This window comes from Danio rerio, chromosome 2 (genome assembly GCF_049306965.1).
Source record: "Danio rerio strain Tuebingen ecotype United States chromosome 2, GRCz12tu, whole genome shotgun sequence".
Taxonomy (NCBI): domain Eukaryota; kingdom Metazoa; phylum Chordata; class Actinopteri; order Cypriniformes; family Danionidae; genus Danio; species Danio rerio.
Genome location: NC_133177.1, coordinates 34,882,927 through 34,905,769, shown reverse-complemented (window position 1 = coordinate 34,905,769; position 22,843 = coordinate 34,882,927). Strand labels below are relative to the sequence as shown.

The window sequence follows — 22,843 nt, the reverse complement described above, 5'->3', positions numbered from 1 at the left end:
CGATGAATTTGATCTTATAGTGGTGTTCGGCTGTGGTTTGGTTGTCGTTTTTGCTAAGACCATCTGCGCAATGTAGCCTATCGCAGTTGTTAAGCGAGCTGAATATGAAATGTCTGACAGCTAGTAAAGCGAAGGCGTCTGGTAAACAGAGCCGTAGTGGTTTTCCCGAGCCGAGCCGAGCTGCACTAGCCTAAGCGGATTGTTTTTCTTTTAATACCCACGGTTCACCCACAGACTGACTGAGCTGTAATGAAACATCGAAAGTGAAGATTCCCTGGAGATTCATGTGTGATGTCCTTATAAGTATGAACTATGGGGGTGTCACACATTTCTTCCTCAGGGTGACTGTGCAAAAGTGGGACAGTTTTTGATTGATTCGTGATGGAGCCTAGTTTGTGCCATTTGTTACTCTTAAACCGTCTTAAAATGTGTTTACAGGAATTGAAATTAGATAGATCAGCTTAAGTGTTTATTTTATGTACTTGTTAGCATTTTCTGCAAAATGTTATATTTGTATCTATAAATTAGGCATGTTAAATGAAATGTCAGGCCCATAGCCAGCCTGAATGAAAGGGGTGGCTCTTTTTTTTTCAAAAAGTAGACCTTTTTGCAGTTATTGGCCTCATTTTCTTTTAATTATGAGATTTAAATACTGAATTTAGGTGACATTTTAAGCACATTTTAGCTGGATTAGCTTGTCAGCATAACCACACATTTTGGTGTACCAAAAACATTTCCTAAGTTTTTATAATAAAAGAAATATGACAAATATTTATTTTTAAAATCCAAATTGGTATTACATCACATATAATTAGAAAAAAGCTTTAAATTAAAAACTGTAGCCTATTGTAATTTATTTAACAAATAACAAACTGAACAAAATTAACTTTCCTCAGTCAAAATTTGGCCATTTGAATAATTAAAAATCTAATAAAATAATATTAATTTAGAGCTGCAAAATTTTTTTAGCCTCTCTTGTAAAAAAAAAAAGTACATTTTAAATAATTCATGCATAAAAACAATAGCCAAAATAGTATTTAAATTGATTTTAATATGAGTTGCTTTCAAGATTTAAAATGAAAGTTACAGGTCCAATTTTTTCTCTATTGAAAAACAATACAAAAGCAAAAGATGACTTTGCTTAAGTCAGATGTTTTCCTGCACAGCTGATGTTGGATTAATTATTATGAAAAATAATTGTTCGCATTGGCCAAAACATAACTGAAGGCACTCCAGCATTCTGCTTGGTCTTAAAGCCTTTTTCAATGGGTTATTTTAAAATATTTTTAAAATAGGACTAATAAGGACAAACTCTGGACATTTGTCAGTGAGGGGTGGGTCTTCCTAACCACTCAATCCCCCCTGGCTACAGGCCTGAATGTTGATTTGAAATGGTCAAGTTGGCTTTTCCAACATTGTTAATGGTGCATGGTTTAAATAACCAGCTTGATTGAGGCCTATCAGGTTAGGGTTGTATATCGTTTTACGTATTAAAGGGATAGTTCACCCCAAAAATAAACGTTTGCTGTTAACTTACCTATGAATTCTGGAACAAGGAAAAAGTGAACTACAAGAAACAGATATTATTTCCAACATCAATTGTATAATTATTACTGGTTATCAACAAAAAACTGGTTGATTTATTTTTAAAGAATCCTGTTGATTTTCTTCATACAGTTCATGCTAAGATGATTTAGACATCCAAACATAAAGCACTACAAAGACATCAGGCTAATGAAACATTGTCATAATAATACCCTTATGACAGTAAATAATGACTTCAATGTTTGATTGCCTCATGATGTTTAAGAAGCAATCAATCATGAAACTTTTCCCCCACACTTTTTACCTGATGACTCACTCTAAATTGCCATAACTAAAATCTGAGCTTTGGTCTGTAGTCAACATAATGATTATCACCACCGATGACAGAATTTGAGTCTGACTGCTCAGGATGTCTATCAGTGTAACGTGACTCCCTTACGAGGGTTAAGACCAGCACATTCAAGGAGCAGGTATACAATTTAATGCCTCTGGAACAGAAGATCCAGACCAGGGCAGATAACATGATAAGGGGTGTAAGAGATCCTTTAATCTATGTCCTGGTGGGGACAAAATACCTCACAATCATCTGAGATCACTCATAATCCTGTTGCTTACCCGTCACAGCAAGACTGCAGCATCGTGACCACGGTGAACTCTTGTGAACTGCAGCAGTGTTGTGACTGTTTAATGCATTTATTCAGTTGCATTGTGACAGAAATGCATGCAAATTTATTTGTCTGTCGCTCTCGCAGGATCAATATTAGCCTCGGCATCTTAGGAAATCATATGTAATTCAACTATAACGCCTCTGTTCCATTTGCAATAAACACATTTGCTTTTCAAATTTGATTTAACAAACCTATGAGATCTTTTTTTGTAAATGTTATCAAACACTTTTCGAAGGATCATTTGTTAACATAAAGTAGAGGACTTCACTGCGCTGTGTGGATGAGGCAGGGTGGAGTGTCTGTTTTTAAGGCCTAAGTTGTGTTAATATTTCATAGGCTGGCTGCTGCTGTTGTATAGTGTTTCCAGACTGGGCATTGTGTCTTAGATTAGTGCTGTTTGCCTTCTAGACAGTTCAGTGTTGATTTTCTGACTCTAGATTTAAAGGATAGACCTTTAAAAAAAAAAAAAATGAAAATCTCAATAGATGTGAAATTTCTAATGAACAGGAACATGCAGTTGAACGCAGGTGGATTTTTGCCCTCTATACTTTGATGTATATATTTTAATAAATAAAATAATGTGATAAAAATACAAAATACCTTCTTTTTCTGTCTCGTTTAGATATATAGGGAAGTAACCGAAATATATATGGAATTGTCTATTTTAATTAATGATATATGATTATTAAAAACAGTAATAAAAGTACAAAACACCTTCTGTTTGTGTCTAATTTAGATATAAAGGGAATTATGTAGCATTATGTGGTTCTTTTCGGCTTAGTTCCTTTATTAATCTGTGGTCTCCACAGCGAAATGAACCGCCAACTTATCCAGCATATGTTTTACGCAGCGGATTCCCTTTCAGCTGCAACCCATCACTGGGAAACATCCATACACACTCATTCACACACATACACTATGGACAATTTAGCTTACCCAATTCACCTATACCACATGTTTTTGGACTATGGGGGAAAACCGGAGCACCCAGAGGAAACCCACGCAAACATGGGGAGAACATGCAAAATACCCTCTTTTTGTCTCTCATTTAGATATATAGGGAATTAATTGAAATATATATCAAAGTCTATATTACAATTAATAATATATGATTATTAAAAACAGTAATAAAAGAACAAAATACCTTCTGTTTGTGTCTAATTTAGATATAAAGGGAATTATGTAGCATTCATTGAAATATATATCAAAGTATATATTTCAATTCATGTTACATTATTCTCTAAATGACATATTGTGCCTGATTATGAAGCATTGCATGTGTTGCATGGATGTGAAAATACTGTATCTCAGTGAGGCATCATTTCTTAATGTCATTTATATGCATAATGCATATCAGAGAATTATATTGATCCATATCAAAGGCTTATCCAACATGTGCGAGTGTGTTACAAAGAAAAACATCCAGATGGCATGTTCTTGCCACCCAGGAGCAATGTGGGGCTTTTGTATATGACCTTATTCATGATACCAGGGGGCCGAGCCTGAGTTTTACTGACCCAGACCCATGCCATATACTCTCTTTCGTGTGGTGGGAGGCCTGTACTCTACACTGTTTTCTGTACTCTACACACACACACAAACACACACACACTCACAAACACACACACACACACACACACACACACACACACACACACACACACACACACACACACATATATATATATATATATTTATTTATATTCAAGCCCCAAAATATTCATATAGTAGGGGTAAGAATAATTTCAGGCTTGACTGTATACACACACACACACACTAATCAAACATTTGTAACTAATATGTAAATGTACCACTTGAAGTTTTTATTAAGGTTTTAGAAGCGTTTCATACATACATGCTATTTTTATATAAACACGTTTATAGTATCCTAATACTGAAAGTTCTATTTTACATAAAATTTAACAGTGACTACGTTTACATGGACATCAGTAATGGAATCATTTGCCTTAATTTAAATAAGACAATAACATGATTAAGGCATTTACATGAGTTGCTTTTTGAATGTTCCTTTCATGATCCCTTTTTACATGTTGTAGCACATAATTCGTTTAACGTCATTGCGTCAGCACGCTATCCATGTTTCTTCCGGAGTTTTATGTAATTTCGTGTGTTTCATTTTTAGTTTGTTGACTTTAACTGCAGCTTGGCATTTCAGGAACATTTCATGCATGCCACCATGACAAACGAGGTATTGGAAGCGAGTATGAACTGCTGGAAGAGTGTTGTTTTAATGGAATTTGATTAAGCACGCCGAATAGGGGAAAAAACCCTCCCCATTTCGCTATGTGATGTCTGTGGTCTTTCATTGACTAGGTAGGTGCAGAGAATAGTGTCAAACAGCCGTGTGTTGTCCAACATGACGGTAATAGTTTGAGTGTGGTGTTTACATGTCTGTATTACACTTCAATAATGCAACTAAAATCAGCATACTCCACATGTCTTAATTGGATTCCTGTTTTGTTCAAATATGACTTTAGTTAAATTACTAAAAAAAAAGAAAATCGCCTTTTACCTGGTCAACGTTTAATCAGAGTATTGTCTTAATCGTATTAAAATCAGATTATTGGTGTCCATGTAAACGTCTTCAGCGTGAGATCAATGTTTATAGGTGAGTAAAAGGTCAATTTAAAACTGTTCCTCTTAAAAAATGTCTTATCAGAAGACATGGACCAAAAACATTTATGAATGTTTGAAAGCATCTGAGTTTTAGGTAAATTCAATGAATGTATATAAATTTCTGTTATTTGATTTAAAAACCTTAATCTTCATTTTGGAGTGAATATTATTCCTTTGATTTTCATCAGTAAGTTTCTCTAAAAAATGTTAACACTCAACAAAAGTGATCACATAAAAAGATAAGCTATTTATTTCAGTGGCACCATACAGCAAATAAACAAGAAAACATAATAACCCTGTAATTTGTAAATGTGTTGTATTTTTCAATTTGAACCATGTTGCTTGTTCAGACCCTGATCTAAAATACATTATTGTTGATCTAACAAAGTTTATGTTTATGTTTATGTTTAAAGTCATATTTACAGTAGTGCACATTTCACAGTTCCTAAAATTAGTATAAATAATAGCTTTTTTCATAATGTGTGTTTCCTAAACTTTAGAACTGTTTGTTATTGCCTTTGAATTACACTTTATAAAACATACCGTACAATGGGCTCTTTGCAAAGCTAGAGTTTTAAAGCCAACAATAAAAACTTTCGGTGAAAGTTTAATGTGACTATTTTCAATTTCTCAAGGTTGCTTTACAGCATTGATATTGTAATGGAATAACAATTAATTCGGTTAAGTAAACTTCAGCCTTCATTTTGTTGTTCAAGCTTAAAACTAAATGAAAGACCATTGTAATCACTAGCACCGTCAGTAGCAACAGGCTAGTGCAAACATTCCATTGAAAATACTGGGGTAAAATAAACTGTCATATTTTAAAGACTTAGTATCGTATATCTAAGGGCAGTGAAGATTGCTGATTTTGAAAGAAATCTGATCTTAAATGTGACAATTTTGTAATGCTGCCTGGCTGAAAATTAAAAGTTCATGTGCATATAGCCCATTATTACCTTAAGGAGCTAAAAAATATTTTACATTATATAATCCACACATATAAATAGGGCTGTGCAATTAATTGAAAATCCGATTTCGATTTTGGCTTCTAACGATTATAAAAAAACCATAAATCGAGATAAACGATTATTCCATTATATTCCATGAATTGGGTTTACCCCCTTTCCAGTTGTAAACATTTGTTGCTCTTAAAAGCGCGAACTAAACCACATGCTACTGTGTGTGTGTGTGTGTGTGGCGTGCACACACAGTCAGAAGCATGCGGTCAGCATTCGGTCTCATTCGCACTCTGTGAGGAGCAGAGCATCTAAAGTCATCTTAATGTGAGCGCTTTAATGGTCAAATAGGTGTCAAAACGCAGTGTTTAGTGATTATTCATATTAACCATTGTTTGTGTTATAAACAAACAAGTTGAGGATCAAAAGACACGTGAAAGAGAAACAATTAAAGATCATTATTTATCAAATAACAAATGAAGAAAATCCCTCACTGCTCTTGACTGAAATACTTTTGTAGCTAAAGTGTTTTTCTAACAGTGAAGATGCTTAAAGCACAGTTTGTTTCATATTTTTATTCTAGTGTGTTTATTTTTCTTTCCTTTGCAGGGAGGAAAATAACTGTATACAATTGAAATATTAGCTCTACTGAATATTAGCAACCCTTTTCCCCCAATTTCTGTTTAATGGAAAGAATATTTTTTTTCAACACATTTCTAAACATAAAAGTTTTAATATCTCATCTCTAATAACTGATTTTTAAACTTATTTTATCTTTGATATGATGACAGCACATAATATTTGACAAGATATTTTTAAAAATACAAGCATTCAAATTCAAAATGCGATTCAAAGGCTTAATTAGGGTAATTAGGCAAGTCATTGTATAACAGTAGTTTCTTCTGCAAGACAATCGAAAATATACCTAAAGGGGCTAATATTGACCTTAAAATAGGTTTCAAAATATTTAAACCTGCTTTTCTTCTAGCCGAAATGAAACAAATAAGACTTTCTCCAGAAGAAAAAATATTATAGTAAATACTGTTAAAGTTCCTTGCTCTGGTAAACATCATTTGGGAAATATTTATTTAAAAAAAAAATTCTCAGAAGCGCTAATAATTTTGACTTCAACAGTAATCGTTTTGAATGATCGTGATTACAATTATGAACAAAATAATCCTACATATAGTTACATAATATTTTATAATAAGCTAAAAGCCAGGTTTGTTTTTGCCTGACAGAACTATTTATACAGATAGAAGTAGGTCTATAGAAGGATTTAATAATGTTTGGTTAACTACACTCTCTGTAAAAACATTACAGTAATAATCTAATATAATATATAATTCTGACATTTTGAACTTAATGTGTTACTTGATGTTTCTTTTTTAATTGTTTGCAAAATTGTTGTTACATAATTTTTTATATTCAGCACACTTTGAAAACCATCAATGCTGTTTGTTTGCCGAAGCAAACACCCATTGCCTTTGTAATGGACTATAAAGCCTTCTATTGTATTGCTTACACAGAACCTGCTCATTATCTCCATTAACTGTATGTTGCCATTGTATTACATTGTACATTCTGTTTTGATTCAAACTCTGCAATAAATAATAAAAAACAACAACATTAAAACATGTATGTATTGCATGTATTTCTAGACACCCGTCTTGTTCTCAGCAAGTGCAGTGTTTGAGTAACAGATGACAGCCATTTTCATGTGTTAGTCACTATGGGTAGGCGATGAGGCAGTCATGTGACAGAAGTCCTCTTTTTGGCAAAGGGACCTGACAGACTAGCGTAGTTTATGGCCATTTTTCCTCCCCCGCTCATTCTTTGTGTGTCTGTGATACTGTCCACAGGGTGATCTCTCTCTGTTAGAGGATTCCCTCATGGGGCTGCTGTGCGAACATCATATATCATACAGGCATTTATCAAAATTCATCTTACATTTCTCTGGGTATAGTCATCAACAGAAAAGCATTCAAGTGTGCTTCATGAGGTTGCAATATGTGTTAACATGTCCATGAACGGCTTGAAAATTAGAGAGGTCTAAGGGTTAAGAACTGTGCAATAATATTTTGTATCATTCAGCAGTAAGTAATACTTTGCTTGCTGTAGTAATTTTTATTAATAAGGATTGGTCTATGTATGAATGTTTATGATTTTTTGCATGACTTTTTAGTTGGTTGGCATAACTTAGATAGTTTACCCAAAAAGGAAAATCCTGTCATCATTTACTCACTCTTTACTTGTTTCACAACTTTACGAGATTCTTTCTTTTGTTGAACATAAAAAAAGATGATTTGAAAGAAGCTGGAAACCTGTAACCATTGACTTTCATAGTTTGTGTTATTCCTACTATAGAAGTAAATGGTGACAGGTTTTCAGCTTACTTCAAAACGTCTTCTTTTGTGTTCAACAGAATAAAAATAACTAATAAAGGTTTAAAACCACTTGAGGGTGGGTAAATATTGAGTACATTTTCATTCTGAGCAAACTATCCCTTTATGGAAATATAATAGCCTACATCCTTCATTCTGTTGTTTTCCAGATCTGTTGTTCAAGGGTTATTATTTCGGTGTTATGATAGCCTTTGACAAAATCATATAGATGATATAATGATGATCATTACATTTGTTTTACTGAATATGGTCTCCTTGCCCATAAACCATGCGCATGCTCCTTTTTTTGATTGCTAGATGTCAATATAAGTGCTGGCTATGCAGTGTTTCCATATATTGCTACAAAAACAAACATATAAAGAAAAAAGCAAGACCTAAAAAGCCCCTGAATCTTTGCATTTTTTTGTTAATTGGAAACAGAATCGCTAAATAAAAGTCAAATAATGCAATGCTTATAATTACAAGATCTGGCAACGTGGCGAAGCGGTGGCTATCTTCTAATGCTCATTGACTAATTCTGAATTTATGGATTTATTTAGCCACAAGATAGTAAATAATTCCTCATTCACAGAATACAGAAAATTTATGTATAGACTTATTTGCAAAATTTTAAATTGGTAAAACCTAATGTTTTTCGTCTGTTTTCAGGTTCTGCAGAAGTTGGGAAAGGCGGATGAGACAAAAGATGAACAGTTTGAGCAATGTGTGCAGAACTTCAAAAGACAGGAGGTAAGATGAGTCTGATCTATTGGGCGATGCTGTTTTTGGCTGGTTTATTGGCTCTTTGGCTGGTTGGTGTGCAGGATTGATTTTCCCACCAGCAGCAGCAGAGATCCACCTCATGCGTAAACAGTCAAAATCTCTATTCTTTTCTCTCACTCTGTGGTTAAACATCACTTTTAAATGAGAATGATAAATATTAGTGAAAATATGTTCATTCACTGTCTTTAGCTTATTTGAGATGCTAATAGGATTAAGACACTTTCTCTTTTGTCTGAAAAGTCTTTACAGTCTAAATGATTCTCATTATTGCCATCATTAAAACACTTCAATAGCAAAATACTACAAAGGCACTGCCACAAATATAGTTTTCGCTTTCTTTAGAAATATTTCCCTATTCTCTCTTTATTAAAAAATATGTGGACTAATGCTGTACACTTAAGCTACTCAACATCTAAATATATAATTGTGGGCGATGCAGTAGGTAGTGGTGTCGCCTCAAAGCAAGAAGGTCACTAGTTCAAGCCTTGGTTGGGTCAGTTGGCGTTTTTGTGTGGAGTTTGCATGTTCTCCCCACGTTTGCGTGGGTTTCGTTCGTGTTTTTCGCGTTCAGTTTCCCCCACAGTTCAAAGACATGCGCTATAAGTGAATTGGGTGAGCTAAATTGTCCGTAGTGTATGTATTTGAATTAGTGTATGGGTGTTTCCCAGAGATGGGTTGCAGCTGAAAGGGTATCCACTGCGTAAAACATGTGCTGAATAAGTTGGCGGTTCATTCCGCTGTGGCAACCCCAGATTAATAAAGGGACTACGCTGAAAAGAAAATGAATGAATATGTATGAATGCAATAAATAAAAATCTTATACACACACTGTCCATTCAAAAATACATTACAGTTATATACATATATGATAATAAATACTAGGGATTCACTGATATGGATTTTTAGGCTGATATATACAGATAACAAATAACACTTTCGATTTGGAGGCCGATAACTGATATATTAGCTGATAAATATAAATATTTCAAAATGCTTTATTTTTATACAGTAAAACACTGATTTTATTTAAAAACTTCTGAAAAGTTTGAACAGATCTTAGAATAGCCTATCCAAAGCAAAAAGAGCAATAATTAATACATTGCAAAGTGATTATATAGACCTATATTTACGATTTCATAAAAAAAAATCAGCATGCCAAAAAATAGATTATTTCTTTTTCTTTGCATAGCAAATTAACATGCAACTTGACTGTTGCATAAAAATAATAGGTCAAATAACAAAATGAGAGGAAGGCAATTTTGTTCAATGACATAATCTATTGGCTCAAAGATATCAACCTAATTTTGATATTGGACCATTAACGATAACATTAAAAATAGCATTTATCAGCTGATAACAATATGGCCGTCAATAGATTGTGCATACCTCATGAATACTAATAAAATGAATAAATACCATTTATTATTGTTCATTTATTTTGATTATATTACGTTAATGTTAATAAATAAAACTAAAGTAACTAAAATTCCATTTGCCAAGTATAGTCTAACAAAAAGTGCTTGATATGTAAATCTTAATACATTTATTTGAAAATATTAATATAGAATTTGATAGTTGATTTGGTTGATTTGGTCAGATAGTGACCTCTGTTAACATTTTTACATAACATGTAAATACATGTTAAAATAAACATTAAAAAAAATGTGTAAGTCGCATGGCATTTTAAAACAACATAATGGGCATTAATCACAGTATCAATAATTAGGGCTGGGCGATTAATTGAAAAGTAATCAAAATCGATTTTGCAGCCACATCTGATCTCGGGTCAAGTAGGACGATGGACCTATTCTTGAGCCTTGCTCTGCACAACACTGACGATGATTGGAAGTTGCCACAGAGATGCCTTGAAATGCATATTTTCCAATACACTAAAATTATTATTTACGTGAAAACATTTGTTTACAGAAGATTCAAGAAATGCACTTTTTAAAATATTGCTTACATTATATACAAGAGTTATTTTACTTATAAGAGATACTGCTTATTTTCTACTTTTTAATATGATACATTTTTTAAATAATTAATTTTGTTTCCAAAAGTGCAAGTTATTTATTTGTACTTTTTTTGATTTTTTGAAAATTTTTAATTAGTCAATGTGGGTTTTAATGTCAGTTGTTAACGTTGATAATCCTAGATAGTAGATGCGTAGTGTGTGTTCCCTTAAATTATTTTAAAATCAAGTAATGCAGCATTCATTCACAAATCTCTCACTTGTAATTTACTGTACAAAACCTGTCTGTGAACTATGAGGGCAAAAAATAAAATAAATAGATAAATAAACAAACAAATAAATAAATAAATAAATTAATTAATTAATAATATAATATAATATAATATAATATAATATAATATAATATAATATAATATAATATAATATAATCAATCATGAATCATAATCAAGTTAAAATTATCAATTATTCGAGATTTTGATTTTAGGCCAATTCGCAAAATAATTCGCAATAATAGCAAATATACCTGTTGTGATGAGTCAGAATGTTGTGATGGTTCCCTCTGGTGGTGCACAAGAGGGTTGGCATCGCCCTCCTTTACAACAATACCATAGTTCATATACACAGCTGTATAAATCATATTGGCCTAATTACTGCAAACCACCATTTCTCCTCCAGCTCAGTATTTAACACCAAAATAATTTAGTCTGAAATATGATTAGTTTAATGATTAATAAGCTATGCTATTAAATTTCAGGTTGAAATTAAATGTCTGTGAGGCCAGATAGAGTGAGAAGTGTGTAGTTCAGACATAAGTGTGTGTTTGCTAAGGAAATAGCAGCAGTCTAATCCCACCCTCTCCACCTGTCCTCACTAATCCTGATTAGACTGCTTTATGCTCCAGTGTGCCCGTGCTTCCAGAAACACTCTCCTCTCCTCCGCTCACCTCCAAACTTCTCCTCTCATTTAACCCTACATGCACACACCAAGTCGATGACTTTCTGCTCTGCACTTTGTCAAAGAGTGATGGGTGCTTTAAATAGAGCCATGCAGAATGAATTGGTTCGATATTAAATTTGCTTAGTCAGAGTTGATCACTACAACTGGAGGATACCAGTCACAGCCAAAACTGAACCCACACACCATATGCTGCCAATCTGGCTCATGAAACACTCGCTGAAGCAGAGACACGGAGCCATTAACTGCACTGAGATACCAGAGACATCAATTTTCAACATAAGGGACTGTGAAATGCTGTCAGTCAGATTATGGCTGAATGCAAAGCCCATTCCAGTCTGTTTGATGTTAAACAACCATATATTATTTATATATTATAAATGTAAATTAAATCTTTGGCGTATCCAGAATGTGACTGTTACATTTAAGCCTGACAAAACCTACTGATCATTTATTACCTAAAATAAATAATCTGCCCCAATTTGAGCAAAACATGTGCCTTTACAGGTCCCGTGAAGTGATTTGAAAACATCAACATTTTTTTTTTTGAGGTTTGACATAATCTTAACTGAAACATGAAGAGAGGGTGGGACATAGCATAGCTCCTCCCCTTTTAAAAAAACTGCCAATAGCGTTTTGTTTTATCACAGCTCTACCAGTGAGAGTAGTTGAGTTCAAGTGCATTAAATAAAAAGCAAATGTAAAGTGTCTTGAGGGGGCGGGGCATGTGAGATACTACTAGAGTGCATTTGATTGGTCAAGATTTGACGTGAATAAAACCGTTGATCCATTTAGACAGAAGTGACAAACTACAAGCTTTACATGTTTATATCCTCAAATTTTGTCCATGTTTTGAAGCAGACTAACTTATAGATATCCTAAAAACTAAAAATACTGATCCTAACATCTAAAAAACTTTGTTTTAATTTCGTGGGAACTTTAAAAGCAAACTAGCTGGTGCTTTTCAAAAGAGGAAGGGCCTATACATGCTATTGCAACAGAAACTATCAAAATCTCAAACAGACAAAATGTCAGAAATGACCAAAAGTATATTCAAATGTTCAGAGTCAGACAATGGTGGGGGGAAAATATCTACTTTTAATATGCACCACTGTTCACATACACTGGACATTTCTTAATGAATTAGTAAACACATTTATGTCATTCTGTGTTTTTCTGTTACTGCTATGTTTCTTTGTGGTGGCCTTTGCAAATAACCTTTAGAGTAAAATTGTCTTATCGTCACAAAAAAAACGTGAAAAGTCAGACTATACAGTGCATAATCCCTGTGCTTTTCTTAATTATGCTAACGGTAAGCATTTTTGGGATAAATCTAACGATATAGCTCTTGATAATGGTAACTTTTGCCAGATTAGCCTTACAGCATGTTAACAAGGATATTTTCATACAATATTTGACAATCTTAAGCGAAACATGAAGAGAGAGTGGTACACTGTAGCTCCTCCCCTTAAAAAAAAAACAGCCAAAAAGTGTTTTGTTTTATCACAGCTCTGCCAATGAGAGTGGTTGAGATCAAGCGCATCAAATGAAAAACAAATGTAAAGCATCTTTAGGGGGCGAAGCATGTCAAATACTAAAGAGCACTTGATTGGTCAAGATTTGATGAGAAACTGTAGAATGAGGTGATGGTAAACCATTTAGACGGAAGTGCAAGCTTAACATGTTTATATCATCAAATTTTGTCCATGTTTTGAAGTACACTAGCTAATAGATATCCTAAAAATGAACAATACTGATACTAACATCTAAAAAAACTTTGTTTTAATTTCATGGCACCTGTAAAAGAAAATTAGCTAGTGCTTTTCAAAAGAGGGGCCTATACATGCAACAGAAACGACAACACTTCAAATAAACAGAAGGTCAGAAATTACCAAAAGCATATTAAATTGTTTAGACAATGATGGAGAGGAAGAATATCTACTTATAATATGCACCATTTGCACTGGTGTTCACATACACTGGACACTTCTTAATGAATTAGTGAATACATTCATGTCATTGTGTCTTTCTGTGATACTGCTATGTTCCACTGTGGTGCAAATAAACTTTATAATAAAATTGTCTTACTGTTACAAAAAGCATGAAAAGTCAGGCATAATCACTGTGCATTTCTTAATTACGCTGACGATGAGTGCTTTTGGCATAAATCTAATGATATAGCTCTTGACAATTGTAACTTTTGCCACGTTAAGCTTACAGCATGTTAACAATCACATCCAGAATGGAAAAAAGGTAAAAATGTACTTAAATTTTCTGGGAATAAAGAAAGAGCACGAAGTGTTGATGTAGACAAATCATTGAGGAATAGCCTTGAACTGACCCTTGTATGTGAAGCAGTTAACCTGCAAAAATGTAGACAAAGGGGCAGTATTATTTAATAAGATCTACCTCCTATATTACAAGGGTCCTGAAAACAGAAAGCTCAGTGAAGAAAAAGGTTTACCAACACAACCCAAGTTACTGAGTTTTCTTTTTTCCACAGAAGACACATTTGTTGCACTTTAAGAAAAAAATCTGATTTTCAGAATTTTTCACCTGTAATATACTACACAAAATAATATGTAGTGGCACTACTAATTACAAACACTAAAATCTTTACTTAAAGCTTCCTGTGTGTTTAATTTCTCTCTAAGCAGATGTTGCTTTCATGCATAATGCTAACATATTTCAGATTTCTGCATCGAAAGGTACAATATTCAGCTGGATTAGATAGAGAAAGATTATCAAATCTAATAGAGGTTGCCATTTGGGCTTGCCAGTCTCCTTGCAGCCAATTGCTGTTTCTGGACTGCTGATCCTTGTGTGGAGTGTGGAGAATGAAATGACTTCCATCTGCTGCATTGACTGAATAGCTCATTGTGAGCATATCTTTTGTATGAATGGCTGCATTTTTCAATGCGACGCTGTGATTTCAGCACCATGGACAGCAATTATTTTCCACCACTTAGTGCTAGAATTATTATAGGGTGTGCAGTTTGAAGATTTTTTTTTTTTTTTTTTTGAAGAGCTGCTTTTTATTGCAAAAATATTTTAAAATCATTTACTTTAAAAAATACAAAGAAATCAATATGTGGGGTGTTTTAATTTCTGCTTGTATTCTGTCCTGCTCAGGTCTCAATTCAAGAACTATGAAGCTTCCAAAAGAACATTAATCCACTGGCAAACTAACCCTACACTGCCAGATAACTAATGTGTGTCTTATGAAGCAAATCAATGTGTTTTTATAACAAAAATATTTCACATTTTAAATTATAAACTCCGATCCCTGATGCTGCCGAATGCACATTATGCGTGACTGACTTAAACAACATGAATGAATTATTAGGAACCCTTAATTTTTTTAGAGTGTAGTTTTTCAAGTTTTTTTTTTTTTTGTGCAATTTTTGCGATCAAAATAATGAATTGTGTGGTGGTAATTCTCAGAAATTTTCTGAAAATTTAGCGATTAAATTAAAATGAATATTAAAAAGAGAATGTTTGATATATGATTATCATTCTGTCCAATTGCATTTGGTCCCTTAACAAGTGGGAAGCACATATGCAAACTGTTGTAATTCCTAGAGCATTCACCTGCTTTGGATGTAAATACCCTCTAATAAAGCTGACAGTTTGCAGTAAAAGCACATCTTGTTCGTTTCATTTCAAATCCATTGTGTTGGTGTAAAGAGCAAAAATTGTTAGAACCCTGTCGATGTCCAAATATATGGACCTAATTGTATATATACATATTTGCTCACTCACGCTTGACACTTTATCCGCATCTGCTTACTGCATAGGCTGCAAAACAATTTTCCTCCACATTCATGTAATGTTAGGACTGTGAGGGAGCAGGTGAGACGTCATTTTTCAAAAGACACTCAAATACATCACGTGCGCTGTGTATGCAACGTCTAGAAGTCACGTAAAGCAAATAATTGCAAACTGAAAGAAATAAAATTTTATTATATGTTTTAGAATTGTATGTTTTATGAGATTATTTACTTTTTTTGCAATTATTTTCCGTTTAAATTAAGAATTTTTCTTAAAATAAGAACTTTTTGTTGATTTTGCATTGTATTCAGTAATTGCAAAAATTGCAAAAAATTCAGGGGTCTGCCAGAAGGTCGCTGGTTCGAGCCTCGGCTGGGTCATTTGGCGTTTCTGTGTGGAGTTTGCATGTTCTCCCTGTGTTCGCGTGGGTTTTCTCCGGGTGCTCCGGTGAATCCTCTGGGTTTCCCAGTGAATGCTGTAGGAATTACAACAGTTTGAATATGTGCCTCGCACTTGTTAAGGGACCAAAATTAATTGGAAAGAATGAAAATCAAAAATCAAACCTTCTCTTTTTAATATCAATTTTAATTTAAGCCTAATTTTTCTGCAAATTTTTGGGAATTATCACCACAAAATTAATATTTTTAAAAAATCACACACACACGCACACACACACACACACACACACACACACACAAATACACACACACACACACACACACACACACACACACACAAAAACTTGCCAGTAATACAATAAAGTTCATAGCAATTTTTTATAGTGTGGAAAAAGAGCTCACAGCCAGGGTGAACTCAGCACTGCATGATCACACAAAGACAAGATGAAAGAGCTTCAGTAAACCCAGAAGAATATTCTAGATAGAAGTGACAGAAGCTTGACATAACTAGACTTGCACAGCATAATAAAGTACCTTCAAAAAACTTTGAACAGCAGTGTGCTTTTATAAAAGAAAAAAATCACTATTTTTCTTTAGAAATGATTGACTCATTTAAACTACCCTCACTATATAAAAGCCAATGTAATGTTATCATGGTTTATTACCTGGTGCGATGAACCAACAGTAAAACTTCTCTGTTTTGCTTTGATCCACAGTTTGAGGGCTCTAGGCTACAGAGGGAGATGAAGGCTTACATAGCAGCTGTTAAAGGTAAATCGTTGTAAAATCCACTATGCATACACACATGCTAGTACATACACGTGCCTGCTCTAGTCCACACTGAACTGTTTTGTTTTTCTGTTTTAATTGCAGGGATGCAGCAAGCCTCTATGAACCTGACAGAGTCCTTACATGAAGTATATGAGCCTGACTGGCACGGCAAGGATGATGTCATGACCATTGGAAAGGTAGCCAGAATTGCAGTGTTTTGTCTATAGCGCTTAATAACATGCATTTATACAGCAGGGGAAACAGAACACTGTCAATATTATAAAAAAGACATTTGTCTACTTCAGTAAGAGGTTAGTTGAGTTAAGAAGATGAGGGACATCATATAAATGACAAATGAAAAATGCTGAGTAATTGCATATGTAACACCACATCAAAAGAGCTTCTGAAAGATCAAGGATACGTGCTGATTTCTATTCACTGGTTTATATGCTTAAGGCAAGGCAAGTTTATTTATAGCACATTCCATACTCAATAGTAATTTAAAGTGTTTTACATAAACAAGAATAAAAGAAACAAGAAAGCAACAAAGAATAAAAATGATTCAAAACAGATTAAGATGTGTTAAAACAGGTTTTAAAGGAATGGAAAAAAAGAAAGACATGATAGTGTGATCTGTTGCTTGTAGTGCACTGCTCATTCAGTAAAGGAACTGCTAAACAGATGTGTTTTCAGTCTTGATTTTAATATGCCTAATGTTGAAGCACATCTGATCATTTCTGAAAGCTGATTCCAGCAGTGAGCGTAGTAGCTGAAGGCCAATTTACCCTGTTTTGACTGAACTCTTGGAATTTCTAATTTACCTGATTCTAATGATCTGAGCGATCTGTTAGGTTTGTATTCAGTGAGTGAACATATCTGTAATGTTTTGAGGTCCTAGGCCATTTAGTGATTTACAGACAAGTTGTAATACTTTAAAATCTATTCTGAATCTATTCTTAAGATCTGTCGGAAAAAATGAGTGAAAATTAAGCAAATGACCTTTGGCATTGTGTTCATTTGAAGATTGACATCTTCCTACTAAAGAATGCTCTGGGCTCTGTTTCCCAAAAGCATTGTAAGCCTAAGTACATCATAAAAAATTATCGCTTAACTGATATTGTTAAGTCCGGTGTCTCAAAAGCATTGTAACGTAACTAGCACTTGAAAATAAGTCAGTATGTACAGTACAAGTCCTGGAGTAATCATTAAAACACTACAGGAATTGAGAGAACACAGAGTTATGAGGTCACCTGCAGATAATTTAAAGATGATTTAATACTTTTCAAGTGAAGTGTGATTACATTCAAGATTTTGATACTTCATTGGATACTTTAATAGTCTTTTTATTGAATTTATAAATTAAATCATTAGAAATTAATGAAAAATTAGATAAATACATATCTGTATCAAAATTAATAAAAGAAGTAATGTAGGAAATATGATTCAAAGACCATGAAATGAAGGTATAAGCGCAAAAAATTCTGTTGATGACTTGCTGACATGCTGGAATAATAACATCCACGTATTGGCCATTTTTTAGGCAAGTTTTTTCTTCAGCCATTTCAGGTGCTAATCTTGACTGTCATTCCACAGCAGAGTCCACATAAGGTTACATTTCAGCACTTTGCAAATGGACAGCGACTCTTAAATAGCATGTAGATCTTGCATGTTCATGTCACATGCATTTTGAGAAACATAGATGGAATTGCGACATAACTTCGAGCGCTTAGAACAACACAACATGGAGAGCGCTCTTAAGAGCTAAGATACATTGTTTTCAGGAAGCACAGCACTGATCAGTTCTGGAGTTTAAGAAGTTGCAGGAGTTTTTACAATCCCTCACAACAGGGAAGGATTTGTCCTCAGTATCAGAGGCAAATCTAAAAATGCTGCACCTTTTGAAAATGGGGTCAAGTCACTGAGCCATTAAGGTCTATTATGCCGCCGATGCCTGTGCATTTCACAGGCGATTTATCATTAGATTCAGAAGGGGTCACGTCTGCTGGTCATATTAATCCTCGGGCTGTTTAAATTCCTGTACAGCAATATATAATAGCTGGCATTACCATAGATATGTCTATAACTGTTATTCAGAGAAAAGAGATGGGTGTTGTGACCTGTTTTGCTATTAAATAGAAACCACAGAATGTTTCATTTAATATATTTATTGGATTTTATTTCTTTTTACTTAAAAAACAGCATATATGTAAACTCATTCTGATATTCTAAGATCAATATTCTAATACTATTTTAGCTATATAATAATGATATTAATATTGACAATGAAATAATACATTATTTTATTTTATTCTAAATGTGCTATATTATTCATTTTCTTGTCGGCTTAGTCCCTTTATTAATCCAGGGTCGCCACAGCGGAATGAACCGCCAACTTATCCAGCAAGTTTTTATGCAGCGGATGCCCTTCCAGCCGCAACCCATCTCTGGGAAATGTGTTATATTATAGGCAACAAATTTTAAATAATTTTAATATGTTTTAATTTTGCTGTTTTTATTTTTTAATACATTTAATTTAACCAAAAAAAATAGTTCTGTCAAAGTAATACAAAAAAAAAGATTTACCCATCTCAAATTTTGAAAAGTGTGTATATAGTATAAATTGTGTGTATATAGTGTACAATTAACCTAGTTAAGCCATTAAATAGCACTTGAATACTAGTATCTTGCAAAAAAAAACTATTTAATAATTTATCATTGTAATGTAATGTGCGTTCATATAGCTTATTTATTGTGTATGGCCATACACCCAAAGCACTTCACAATAATGAGAGGGTTCTCTCCACATCACCACCAGTGTGCAGCATCCACTTAAATGATGTAACGGCAGCCCCAGGACAACAGTGCCAGTGCGCTCACCACACACCAGGTGGAGAGACAGTGATAGAGTCAATTCAGTGGATGGAGATGATTGGGAGGCCAATCAGGCCATAAAGGTTAAGGGCCAATGGAAGGGGTATGGCCAGGACACCGGGGTTACACCCCTACTTTTTACGAGATGTGCCATGAGATTTTTAATGACCGCAGAGAGGCAGGCCTTCGATTTAACATCTCATCCAAAAGACAGCACCCACTGACAGCATGGTGTCACCTTCACTTTAACTGGGGTATTAGGGCTTATACAGATCACAGGTTGAGTGCCCCCTACTGGCCTCACTAAAACCACTTCCAACAACAACCAAGTTTTCCAATGTGGTCTCCCATTCAGGTACTGACCAGGGTCAGCCCTGCTTAGCTTCAGTGAGTAATCAGTCTTCGGCTGCAGGGTGATATGGCTGAGGCAATAATATTATTAACAATTATCAGGGCAAAGACAGATGAAAAGAGTTGTTAGATATTAAAGAAATTAGATCTTTAAACTATTTTTTAAAAATGTTTAAAAATGTGTTGGAAAATCTGTATGTGTGTGTGTATATAAAGCTGTTTAACATTTAATAACACCTTTTTAACAGAAGAGAATGTTACATATGGACAGCTTTTATCTTGACAGTGATCGTAAGTTCATCTGTCAAACTGATGATTTCAGTAAACAAGAAAAAAAAAATAAATCAAACCTCCCATCTGTAAACACAGATGATGTGGTTTGAGGGAGTGAGTTATTAATAGTGGATAATGGCATATGTCATTTGTAGTATGAGAGTGAGGCTGTGACTCAACACTGTCCTCAGAGGGTTTCAATTTAATTTACCCAAGGACGCTCGTTTTTGTTTACTCGCACCTCACCGAGGGGGCAGAGCGATGATTTCAGCTTCCTGAGTCTGATTCGCATCCTCTGTAAATGAGTAAGGGCATAATTAGATTTTAATTTCCCTACTGGTGAATCATAAATCCAACACCTAAACTCATCTGTTAATGTTGCAGGAGCCGCAGAATAACATTTAAGCCAAGACACTGTGGGTGAATAGGGTTTAAATATTAATAGTCACCTTTATACTTGCCCAGTTGATTGATTTAAGAGTCACAAACATTTTATGTATCACAACTGTTCTAAAATGTTATATTTAACTATGCAAATGAGGTACTATTTAATGAAATATCGACATTTCTGAAAATGAAAAAAAAAGCTAAACATTATTTGAAGTCACGTTCAAAATTCTTCTCTTTTGCTTTTTTGTGCATGTTTTGAGTATTTCTTTGTAAAACACTTATTTTAAAAAAAGAAATGTAAATATTTTTGTGGAATAAAATGTGCACTTACTGGCCACTTTATTAGGTACAACAGGTCCAACTTGTTGTTAACGCAAGTTTCTGATCAGTCAATTACATGGCAGCAACTCAATGCATTTAGGCATGAAGACATGGTCAAGACAATCTGCTGCAGTTCAAACAGAGCATCAGAATGGAAAAGAAAGGTGATTTAAGTGACTTTGAAAGTGGCATGGTTGTTGGTGGCAGACGGGCTGGTCTTTGTATTTCAGAAATCTACTGGGATTTTCACGCACAACCATCTCTAGGGTTTACAGAGAATGGTCAGAAACAAAGAAATTATCTAGTGAGTGGCAGTTCTGTGTGTGCAAATGTCTTGTTCATGCCAGAGGTCAGAGGAGAATTGTCAGACTGGTCTGGGCTTATAGTAAGGCAACAGTAAGTCCTGTCTTGTATCAACGGTCCAGGCCGGTGGTGGTGGTGTAATGGTGTGGGAGAAATTTTTTGGCACACTTTGGGCCCATTAGCAGTAACTGATCATTGTGTCAACGCCACAGCATACCTGAGTAATGTTGTTAACCATGTTCATCCCTTTATGATCTTCTGATGGCTACCAACAGCAGGATAATGCGCCACGTCATAAAGCGTGAATCACCTTAGAGTGGTTTCTTGAACATAACAATGAGTTCACCGTACTCAAATGGCCTCCACAGTCTCCAGATCTCAATCCAATAGAGCACCTTTGGGATGTGGTGGAGATTTACATCATGGATGTGCAGCTGACAAATCTGCAGCAACTGCGTGATGCTATCATGTTAATATGGACCAAAATCTCTGAGGAATATTCCAGTAGCTTGTTAAATTTATGCCACTAAGGATTAAGGCAGTTGTGAAGGCAAAAGGGGGTCAGACCTGGTACTAATAAGGTGTACATAATAAAGTGGCTGGTAAGTGTGTATGTTTACTTATTTCAAACCTTTACTAGTTTCTTTCTTCTGTTGAAATCTAAAGATATTGTGAAGAAAGCTGGAAACCTGTAACCTGCATTTATTTTTCCTACTATGGAAGTCAATGATTACATGTTTTCAGCTTTCTTCAAAGTATCTTCTTCTGTGTTCAACAGCATAAAGAAACTCAAAGGTTTGGAACCAATTAAGGGTAAGCAAATAGTAAATTTTTATTTTGGGGAAAATGATGCCTTTAAAAGTGTATGTTGGATGTTTTCTTTAAACTGAAAAGCATCTTTATGAAAATCTCCAAATTTAGAAACTGACAGGTGCATGAAACAACAGTGTTTTGCGTGCAGTGTCTCTCCATAAAGCCTTGTGAAGTAGATTGTGTGTTAAAGCACTCACAATGAGGTGTGTTAATCCGGCTGATGTCTGTCCCGTCTCGTTTGCAGAACTGTGACGCTCTGTGGGAGGACTTCCATCAGAAACTGGTGGACTCTACCATCAACACGCTGGAAACATATCTGACTCAGTTCCCAGATCTCAAGGTGTCGTTCCACTCGTGAATTCATTTTAAATAATATATTCATATTTTCATGAGCTAAAGCATTTAGGCTGAAGCATGTGCCAGTGCTGTGAATAAGTCCATTGAGCTGAAGCATAACCATCGTAACCACAAGTGTTTTTCCCCCTCCAGGTGCGTGTGGCGAAGAGAAGCAGGAAGTTAATTGACTATGACAGTGCGCGGCACCATCTTGAGACTCTTCAGACTTCAACCATGAGGAATGAGAAGAGGATTGCAAAAGTAATTGAGTCTTTTTGCTTGTCCTGAACACTATGTGTAGTTGTGTACTACTTTTTTAACTGCTATCTTTGATTGAACCTGTGT

At 34.5% G+C, this 22,843-nt stretch overlaps 2 protein-coding genes across 29 annotated transcripts in view; one reads left to right on the top strand and one right to left on the bottom strand.

The window, feature by feature from the left end:
- Positions 1 to 22,843, top strand: part of amph (amphiphysin) — a 45,777-nt gene that overhangs the window by 855 nt on the left and 22,079 nt on the right. For all 28 annotated transcript variants that reach the window (XM_073913914.1, XM_073913902.1, XM_073913857.1 and 25 more), the window contains exons 2-6: positions 8,860 to 8,940; positions 16,786 to 16,840; positions 16,943 to 17,037; positions 22,407 to 22,502; positions 22,652 to 22,759. In XM_073913914.1, the coding sequence (XP_073770015.1) occupies positions 8,860 to 8,940; positions 16,786 to 16,840; positions 16,943 to 17,037; positions 22,407 to 22,502; positions 22,652 to 22,759 (435 nt within the window). The remainder of the gene's footprint in view (positions 1 to 8,859; positions 8,941 to 16,785; positions 16,841 to 16,942; positions 17,038 to 22,406; positions 22,503 to 22,651; positions 22,760 to 22,843) is intronic.
- The window catches only part of otulinb (OTU deubiquitinase with linear linkage specificity b), a 58,771-nt gene that overhangs the window by 16,687 nt on the left and 19,241 nt on the right, over positions 1 to 22,843 (bottom strand). The window lies entirely within an intron of this gene.